We start from the raw sequence: 9,974 nt of genomic DNA on the forward strand, positions 1-9,974 counted from the left end.
TATTACCACAGTTCCCTTCGACCCATAGCGAGCTTGGCGATGATAATAGATTTGGGCAACAGCAGCCGATACCTGTGGCAGAGTGCAGTTCTTGAACCGTTTCACTGCCCATTGTCCTGATGACGGCACACATTGCAGTGTCTGAAACAGATTGTTGTGCTTGAGTAAGCTTTCTGTGTCAATGTGTATGCAACTCATTATTTCTTTCATCGTGGCATGTGTGCACAAGAAGATAGCTAACATCTCAAGGCTCTGGGATGTCTTGGAATCTTTAGCATCCGTTTCCCCTCTGAGGTGTTTTTAACGTTTTGCAAACGCGGTGTATCAAATGAATGCAATAGCTGCAAAGTTGTCTCCTGTGCACTGAAGGGTATAATTATTGTTGCTCCTTTTAGATGATTTTGTAAATCTCCACTGAACAAATTCCTCACAAGCTTTGTTGTTGGCAACCGCTCTAACAGAGGTTGAAAATTGTCTCGGTTAATAGACGATCGCAAATAATTCACAAACCAACATGGTTAAGAGAAACATATTTAAAATAGCTTTGGAAATGGAATCTTATTGCTTGTTAATCCCTTGAAATCCATTTGTGGTCTTGTCAATTCCCTCGTTATCACCCCCATCCCCAAACTGTCCACATCACTGACTCTGATCATATCATTGTGCATTGTGTCTTCCTTAAGTCTACAGAGCACCTGCCTGGTTTTAGCTGGTTAGGCCCTACATAGTCTATGCTTGGTACGGCACCCTCTTTGATTCAAACTTTTCTCCCAATGTGTGTTTGCTATCCATTAACTCTCTGCCAGCTCCCCGAGACATATTACTATGTACCTGAACTGTACATGTTATCCTAAGACTAAACTCCTAATTTGTTGCCCTACAGGCTCGGGTCAAGGAATTTGTCCCGAAAATCATCCAGCTTCTGACCGAGTGGACCGAAACATTCCCACATGATTTTCAGGATGAGAAATCGATGAAGGAACTCAAGGAGATCACGCACCAGATAGCACAGCGCGATGAGGTGAGGGGGAATGGAGCTGGTTTCTCACTGTCCATGATATGTTTCTTATTTCTATCCATTAAGTTTTATTTCACACGTACCCCAGAATAATTTCACGGATTGTGTTCTGTGGGGGGAAAATGGAGATACTAGGAATATCTTCTTAAAGAAGAGGAGGAAGTCAAAGAGATATTTAATAGTCAGCAGGATTGGTGGGTGAGGTTTTGGAATATGGCAGGACAAGGGGAAGTGGCTAAATTAAAATTTATTGCAGTGAAAGTTGATTCCACTTTCTCGTGGAATTGGATAGATAGAGATATGGGGAATAGAATAGCTCGTTTGTAATGCTGACACGGGTCCAACGGGTGGAATGGCCTTCTCCATCACACAGATTTCAGTGCTGTTGCATCCAAACATGAAGTTCAAGATTCAAGAGAGTTTATTGTCAAGTGGCCCTGATAGGACAATGAAATTCTTGCTTTGCTTTAGCACCAGAACATAGTAGGCATTGACTACAGAACAGATTGGTGTGTCCATATACCATTGTATAAATATATAGACACATGAATAAATAAACTGATAAAGTGCAAATAAACAGATAATGGGCTATTAATGTTCAGAGTTCTGTCTGAGCCAAGTTTAATAGCCTGATGATTGCGGGGAAGTAGATATTCCAGAACCTGGTCGTTGCAGTCTTCAGGCTCCTGTACCTTCTACCTGAAGGTAGCGGGGAGATGAGTGAGTGGGCAGGATGGTGTGGGTCCTTGATGATACTGCCAGCCTTTTTTAGGGAGTGACTGCGATAGATCCCCTCGATGGAAGGGAGGTCAGAGCCGATGATGGACTGTGCAGTGATTACTACTTTTTCAGTTCAGAGTTATGGCCCAACCAGGTTTTCATTCTATTACAGGTCGGTTGCCAAATACGTTGCAGTTTGACCAGGATGGATCAGACAGTTACATCTGACCCCCTAGTCCCTCCACCCACCACCTCCAACATCAATCCCCAAGCCTCCCCCCGCTCGCTTGCAGACTTGCTGTACTTCTGCCCAGCCGCACAGACCAGGCGAAATCTAAAAGATTCTTTTCATTCCAGCATCACTTCCAATGATCTGTGCTGAGAACAATCTGTCTGGAGATGAGACTAAAGATTGACAACATTGTATTTTACAAGGATGTGCTCTTGCCTAGTTCGGGTCAACATTCTTTCTCAGTACCGCACAGCCACATTCACCAAGCCCCTGGGCCAACAAAAATAACATTTTAATAATGAACCAGGAAAGAAGCACTATATGCACACATGTGAAAATTAAATGCATTCCCAGACAAGCCACCAAGCCTCAAGCCATGAATTGAGAACATGAAAGCAAAAGAAATAGAAACACGAGTCGGCTGTTCTGTTTTCGAATCATGCTCTTCCATCCATAAAATCATAGCTGACCTTTTTCCCTTGACACCACTTTCCTACATAAATTCCATGTCCCTCATTTTTATGTCAAAATTCTCATTCTTGTGTTCAATCCTTGCGTGGTCTTGTACTTCCAAATCTCAAAAACCTCTTCAACCCCTTCAATCTACTTAAATCCGTGCTTCCTTGAACTTTTGCCTTCCTTGAACTATTTCCAGCAGTTATGCCTTCAGCTGCCAAGGCTCTAACCTCTGCAACTCCCACCCCAAACCTCTACCTCCCTATCTTGCCTCTTTTACAGCTGCCATTAAGACTTATCTCTTTGACTAGGCTTTAGTTCATCTAAATGTCCCTCCTGGTATAAATAAAAGTTCTATCCTATCGTATCGTATCTGCGTAACTTGGTCAATTTTGTTTCATAATGTTCCTGCAAATCACGTTGAGTTATTTCACTTTGTTAAAGACACTGTGTAAAATAAATATTATTGTCAAAACATTTAAAAGCAAGTTAGATAAGAATTTCAACTCAAGATTAAAAGAGCCAAAATTACGTCGGCAATGAGGCAGAGAGGAGACTTTGGATGTTGCAATTTCTGAGATGCTGTAAGACTTGGATGTTAGTGCGTCTTGCAACAGGGTCAATGGATTTATTGTTCGCTGGAGAATGCTGAGGAATCTTGCAGTTGTGCATTCTCTAACCCATATAAAAAATGAAATCAGACATGTCCAGAGCTGAGTTTGGCAACCATGTAAAACTAACAGATTCTGCAGTGCATAAATGCATGTAAATTGCAACCATAATATTTCGAGCTTCTCACATCTCTGGAATCATTTGGTGCTGATTTCAGGATTATTGATCCTGGGATCATTATGAGGGAAACTGCATCATGCCTTTTTTAAGATGGTGGGTAAGGGGATAACCACCTTTCCCTCTTCCCTGTTTGTATATTTGACATTCCTCTCTCTCTCCCCCCCCCCCCCCCCCCCCCCCCCCCCCCCCCCCCTGGTATCCATCTAGCGGTGGTGAAGGGAAAATAAAAATCTCCACGGCAGTGCAAATGTAAGAGATTCTTCAGGGTAACGTCACACACCCTGAGAGGGCAACAGTGAACAGCTTCCAATGTGTTGCTGTTTGGATCGCAACCACCAAAGGGTTAATTCATTGGTGATAATTCAAAGCTGTGTGGATATTATTTGTCCAGGTTATGCAAGAGGAATGGACAAACATCAGCTATTAGTGGAATGTTTTGGGAAAGTGAAGCCAGTACATTCTGTCTTTGAATCTGAAGACATTTTTCTCCCCGCTCCCCCCCCCCCCCCCCACATCTCACACAAAGCACATAGCTTTTTCTATCCCACAATGGGCTTGCTACAATCGAAAGGAAGTGGCCTGCTCAAACCTGCCCGATGAAGTGGTGTTTGAAAGGAAATGACAGAGGCTGAGATGAAGGAAAGCAGACTGGCCTTCCACTCCGCTTCCTGCCTGCATCGCCCAAGTTTCCTCTCCGCCTTCACTCAGAGCCCAACGTGTGCAGTCAATCCCTCAACAGAAGGAATTTTCTACAAAGTCTTACATTTGTTCATAGCGTTCATAGGAGATAAGGCCAGGAGCAAGACATTCACTTAAGTAAGCTGACATATTATTGCAGTTGGGAAATTAGGAAGTCAAATAGTATCCTGACAGTCTGTTGCAAGATGATTTGAGTAAAAGATTTCCATTAGTGTAATTGCAATGATATAGTAACTGAATAAGACCATCTAAGGAGCATTATATGCAATGTTGGTCGCCTTACCTACAAAAGGATGTATCTCCCAGAGAGGAAGTTTAACAAAGATCCCGAGATTTGTTAAGGAAAGAACTGCAGATGTTGGTTTAAACTAACGATAGACACAAAAAGCTGGAGTAACTCAGCGGGACAGGCAGCATCTCTGGAGAGAAGGAATGGGTGACTTTTCGGGTCTAAAGAAGGATCGTGACCCGAAATGTCGCCCATTCCTTCTCTCCAGAGAAGCTGCCTGTCCCGCCGAGTAAGTCCAGCAGTTTTGTGTCGATCACGAGATTTGTTCCTGGGATGCAGGTCTGTCACAGAAGGAGACAATGTGCTACTACTCCTCTGTTCACTCAGAGGTGTTGTTGAAATTTGGCAAATAATGGGATGGACTAAAGGGCAAGCAAGAAGGTTGAAATTCTCACATGGTGGACAAAAGAGACTTCCACATTCATAAACCAATCAGATTTTCTGCGTCTGACTAAATCTTAATTAGGCAAAGGTTCCAAATGGTCCTGATTTGTTCTTCTGTCTTCTGTTTTAATATGGATCTGTGCATCAGAATTCTGGTGTAACATTGTGAAGAAGTGGAACTCGTACATTGGCCCTACAATGAACAAAGTGCACTTGGTTAAAGACCGCAGTCCGTGTCTGAAGAAGGGTCTCGACCCGAAACGTCACCCGTTCCTTTTCTCCGGAGATGCTGCCCGTCACGCTGAGTTACTCCAGCATTTTGTGTCAATCTTCGTTGTAAACCAGCATCTGCAATTCCTTGCTAGACACAACATGCTGGAGTAACTCAGCGGGTGAGGCAGCAGCTCTGGAGATGAGGAATGGGTGACGTTTTGGGTCGAGACCCTTCTTCAGACTCTTTCGATTTTTACCAGCATCTGCAGTTCTTTTTTACATGCCTGCAATTCCTTCTTACACAGTTCTTGATATACATCCATGTCAAGTTATAGTCTATTCCTATGTGCGAAGTTGGTGGACTATATGCTAACCTGAGTTGTACGTTGACCACAACAGTTCAGATAGCATTTGCAATTAATTTCAACATTCACGGATCAACATTAATGTGTAAAGCTTATACTTCCCACACATTGTTGCTCACGACAGGATCTTCCTTTTGTTCTCTTATTAGGAAAACTCCAGCGTGAAGAAAAGCATTAGCCAGATGACCCAAAACCTGATCCGCAACCTCTCGGCCCACAGTCAGTACCAGGAGGCACGAGAAATAATCAAACCGTCAGTCACGGATAAGCAGACCATCTTGAAGTCCAAGACTCAGTCCAGCCAGAAGGACATACTGAGCGTTTGCAATGATCCCTGTGTCTTAGCTCAGCAGCTAACCCATATCGAAATGGTAGGTGAATGTATAACTGAAAAACAGCAGTGAAAGAGTTTAAAAGAAAGACTGCAATATAGGAACAATACCTTGGTTACCATGAACCAGTTGACATCTAGAGAGGGTGTATTTGCCACAACATTGCTCCTTCAATTCTCACCCCCTGAGTCATTGCCACTATGCTGGATTATTATCTACTTGCACTGCACTAACATGGGGAGATAATAAGGAGCTATTTGAGAACGCGAGTTCTGAGAATTCCATCACCAGTCACAAACCACTTCCTCCATCCATTCTGCTCTGCTCTGTTCCTCCACACGGTCTCCCGCTCCCGTTACAAAACCATCCCGTGCCCCTGCTACCTGCTCTTAACAACAAAAGAGAATTTACGAACATTCAGAAATGGGTTCCAAGAGTGAAATCCAAACGCTGACCCAGCCGCTGCATGTAAAACGTGTCGAGGGATTTATTTCAAATTTCCTCTTTCATTCCTGTCACACTTGTTTTAAAACCCGTGCCCTCTCTATATGTAGGTTGAGTTTACCTGTTTATCACCCTTAATAAAGTACAGGTGTGAGTGGGATAAATCGGAAGAAAGCTCCCTACTCCCCATTTCTCTCCACAGATACTGCCTGACCCACTAAGTTCCTCCAGCACTTTGTTTTTGTCGAGTGGGATAAAGATTTTTATTGTCCTGCAGTAATCTTAGTATTATATATTAGATTCAGATTCAGATTCAATTTTAATTATTGTCAGTGTACAGTACAGAGACAACGAAATGCATTTAGCATCTCCCTTGAAGAGTGACATAGCAAACGATTTGAATAAATAATAAATAATAATAATAAGAATAAATAATAATAAGTGTCCGGGGGGGGGGGGGTGGTGAATGGCAGTCACCGAGATATTAGTATTATAATCTTAGTATAATATAATATCTCTGTAGTATATAATATAATAATATTAGGATTATATTATTATAGTATTAGATCATAATACTATTAGTTATATATTATATTGTATAAATATTATATATTATAATATATAATATATAGTATTATATAATATTAGTAGTATTACAATCTTAGTATTATATACTACGAATATATTATACATCTCAGTTGTATATGTTTCAGGGGATTTTTGTCCTTCATTTAGCCTCAGCCAAAGATGTGAGAGTTAGATGAGGCAAGTGCACTTCAGAGGAAGTTGGATCGGCATTATTAATGAAATTGCAAGCTAATTGTTCACTCCTTACTGTGTACAGGATCGATTAATGCACATCACCCCAGAGGAGCTGGTGCTTATATTCAACCACATGGATTCAATGGACAATCATAAGGTAAGGGAAGGAGTAGTTTCACAGACCACAGTAATTTCCCCTTGTCGGCAGTGGCGGACTGGGTCTAAAAATATTGGTTGCCAGGAGACAAAGGGGGCCCACACACAACTACAATACTATCATTTAACAGGGGCCCACTTGCCATCACGTGCTATCACTTCATCAGGGGCCCACTTGCCATCGGGCAAGCTGACACCCTGGCCGGTCCGCCACTGCTTGTCGGTGAATGAATGAAAACCTAATCACCCGAGCTGACTTTGAGGACTTAAAATCTTTTCAGTACCTTACTCAACCTACAAGGCCACCTCTTTGAGAGGAACTATCTCAATCGTGTTGTTGATTGGTTTGACTGCGAAACAACAAACGTTGATCAAGCAGAGGGGGACATATGCGTTTAAAAAAAAAACAGAACATGCTAGAAATACTCAGCAAGTCAGACCACATCTGTGGGAATAGAAACTGAGTTCTCAATTATGTGTTCTGGCAAGGGGGCTTTGAGCGGAAACGTCAACTCTGTTTCTGCTCTCACAGATGCCGCATGATCTACTGAGTATTTCCAGCAATTTATTGTTATTGATGGATCTATGTGGTGCTTATCTGATACCAGCATCACATAGATCACCAGCATGGTGGTGCTGCAGTCGAGTTGCTGCCTTACAGCACCAGAGACCTGGATCAGATCCTGACTACGGGTGCTGTCTGTGTAGAGTTTGCACGTTCTCCCTGTGACCACGTGGATTTTCTCCAGGTGCTCCAGTTTCCTCCCACATGCCAAAGACGTGGAGTTTTGTATGTTAATTGGCTTCTGTAAATCACCCCTGGTGTGTGGGACAGGATACGGGTGATTGTTGGGTCAGCATGGATTCGATGGGCCAAAGGGCCTGTTTCCATGCTGTATCTCTAAATAAATACCGCCCCACATTTTTTATCTCAATGTACATCCTACCCTGCTCCAGTCAGCACACATAGTTGACTTGGATGGGCCAGGTTACTGTGGAATACTTTGTCGTCTTATACCAGTTAGTTAATAAGTTCTACACACTTCAGTGTCAGATGGTGTTTAAGATGTTTTGGAAGAGAGGAGAGTGGGTATCAACAGACATTCACTCATTAGAAGTCAAAATACATTTGAAACAAAGCATACAAGGATTAATAAAAGGGGTTGGGTGGATGATTTGCAGAGTGTTTGATGTCACTACTCAGCCCGCTATTCTGATGCAAGGGGGCCAGTTCACACAGAGACTTGCAGCGTGCTTGAATAATGATGTCCCACAGCTGGTTGCCCAGCAGATGGTTCTAAGCTCCAGTTGTTCTGGCTTGCCCGCAAAAGGGCCGATTTTGTTTGATGGATTGACGCCAAGCCTTTGTTGTGGCTGCTGGTCAGCAATGTGATCGTCCCGGAGCCCCACGATACATCAGCAAACAGCTGGAAGGAGCAGGCGTGCAACCTGACACCACAGGGCTGTCCGCAAGCATTAACACCCTCCAGGATCGGAGAATCATTAATCAAAACCCTGACATGACGGACAAACGTCTTGCTGCTCTGCCTTTTATTCCAGCAAAACAAAAATCTACAGGATTAGGTTTTTTTTTAAAGTGCTAGTTAATATGTAGGTATCTGAGTTTTGCATACGGATTTATTTATTGTAAGTTGGTATATTTAGTTAGATAGTTAGATAATACTTTGGCCTTGGCTGGTTTTCTTAGTTGAGCGCTTATCCTGGAGTTACAGCACAAGTACTTTATGTTTTAATTGTAATTGTAATTTCTGTTTCTTTCCCAAGGGTTGCCGTAGCGACATCAAGAAGACCTACAACTTGGAAGCCTGTGACAACTGGTTCAATCGGCTCAGCTCGTTGGTGGCCACCGAGATATGCAGAGTGAGTTAACAGTGATGATCCCCGTGGCTGACAGGCTGTTAGTCACCTCAGCTGCCGTTCTGCCACGCGTCTGCGGGTGATGGTGTTGCAATTGCTTGGCGTCTATGTCCGGGAGTTGGCGAGGGGAAGGCAGTCCCCGAACAAGCGAACCTCTGTTCACTCTCCCAGTCGTACCACCTGTCCCACAGGCCACAAGTCAAGTCTCCGTTTAACCCGAGGCACCATATGTGCTTTGTTCTGTCCTACGCATTGCATTGCCATGCTGGTGGGTTGGAGGGATAAGAGGGTGATATCCCTAACAACATCCATTAAGCTCTGTCTGCCCTCCCACATGGAATTTCACAGGTTTCGTTCTATCCAATTGCAGGTTGGGAAAAAGAAGCAGAGGACACGGATGGTGGAATTTTTCATTGACGTGGCGAGAGAATGTTTCAACATCGGAAACTTCAATTCCCTCATGGCGATTATATGTGAGTTTTCACGTCAAAATCCTTCACTTTCCTCATAAGCACCTTCCATCCTAATCGTACCACCAGTCATTGCCATGGCATCAGATGCATTTCGTTGTCTCTGTACTGTACACTGACAATGACAATTAAAATTGAATCTGAATCTGAATCTGAGATGCAAGGACATAGAATCACACAGTGTGAAAACAGGCCGTTCGGCTCAACTTGCCCACATCAGCCAACGCGCCCCATCTACACTAGTCCCACTTGCCTGCATTTCGTCCATATCCCTCTAAACCTGTCCTATCCATGTAGCTGTCTAATTGCTTATTAGTTCCTGCCTCAACTACCCAACCTAGCTCCGTTATGTTATAGTCCCACAGACTCCCGCGGCTTGGTGCGCCCGTTGGTCTCCAGGCAATGCCACCAACTCCACGATGTTAGGCCGCAGTGGGGACGGAGATACGGTACGGAAGGAAATCGAGGACAAGGGGACATAGGTTTAAGGTGAAGGGGAAAAGATTTAATGGGAATCTGAGGGGTACCTTTGTCACGCAAAGAATGGTGGGTGTATGTAGTTGGGCAGGGACTATCCCAGCATTTAAGAAACAGTTGGACAGGTACATGGATAGGACCAATTTGGAGGGATACGGACCAAATGCGGGCAGGTGGGACATGTTGGCTGGTGTGGGCAAGTTGGGTAGAAGGGCCTGTTTCCACACTGTATCACTCTGTGACTATAACCTACTGACAGTTGTCTCTCTTCTCTCCTCTGTAGCTGG

The 9,974-nt window shown here is 43.6% G+C and overlaps 1 protein-coding gene across 3 annotated transcripts in view; it reads left to right on the forward strand.

Moving 5' to 3' along the window:
* Nucleotides 1–9,974, forward strand: part of LOC129712930 (ras-GEF domain-containing family member 1A-like) — a 177,581-nt gene that overhangs the window by 155,714 nt on the left and 11,893 nt on the right. For all 3 annotated transcript variants that reach the window (XM_055661713.1, XM_055661715.1, XM_055661714.1), the window contains 6 exons: nt 884–1,021; nt 5,318–5,539; nt 6,789–6,863; nt 8,648–8,743; nt 9,111–9,213; nt 9,971–9,974. The exon at nt 9,971–9,974 is cut by the window's right edge and continues 76 nt beyond it. In XM_055661713.1, the coding sequence (XP_055517688.1) occupies nt 884–1,021; nt 5,318–5,539; nt 6,789–6,863; nt 8,648–8,743; nt 9,111–9,213; nt 9,971–9,974 (638 nt within the window). The remainder of the gene's footprint in view (nt 1–883; nt 1,022–5,317; nt 5,540–6,788; nt 6,864–8,647; nt 8,744–9,110; nt 9,214–9,970) is intronic.

This window comes from Leucoraja erinacea, chromosome 34, assembly GCF_028641065.1.
Source record: "Leucoraja erinacea ecotype New England chromosome 34, Leri_hhj_1, whole genome shotgun sequence".
NCBI classification, from domain to species: Eukaryota; Metazoa; Chordata; class Chondrichthyes; order Rajiformes; family Rajidae; genus Leucoraja; species Leucoraja erinaceus.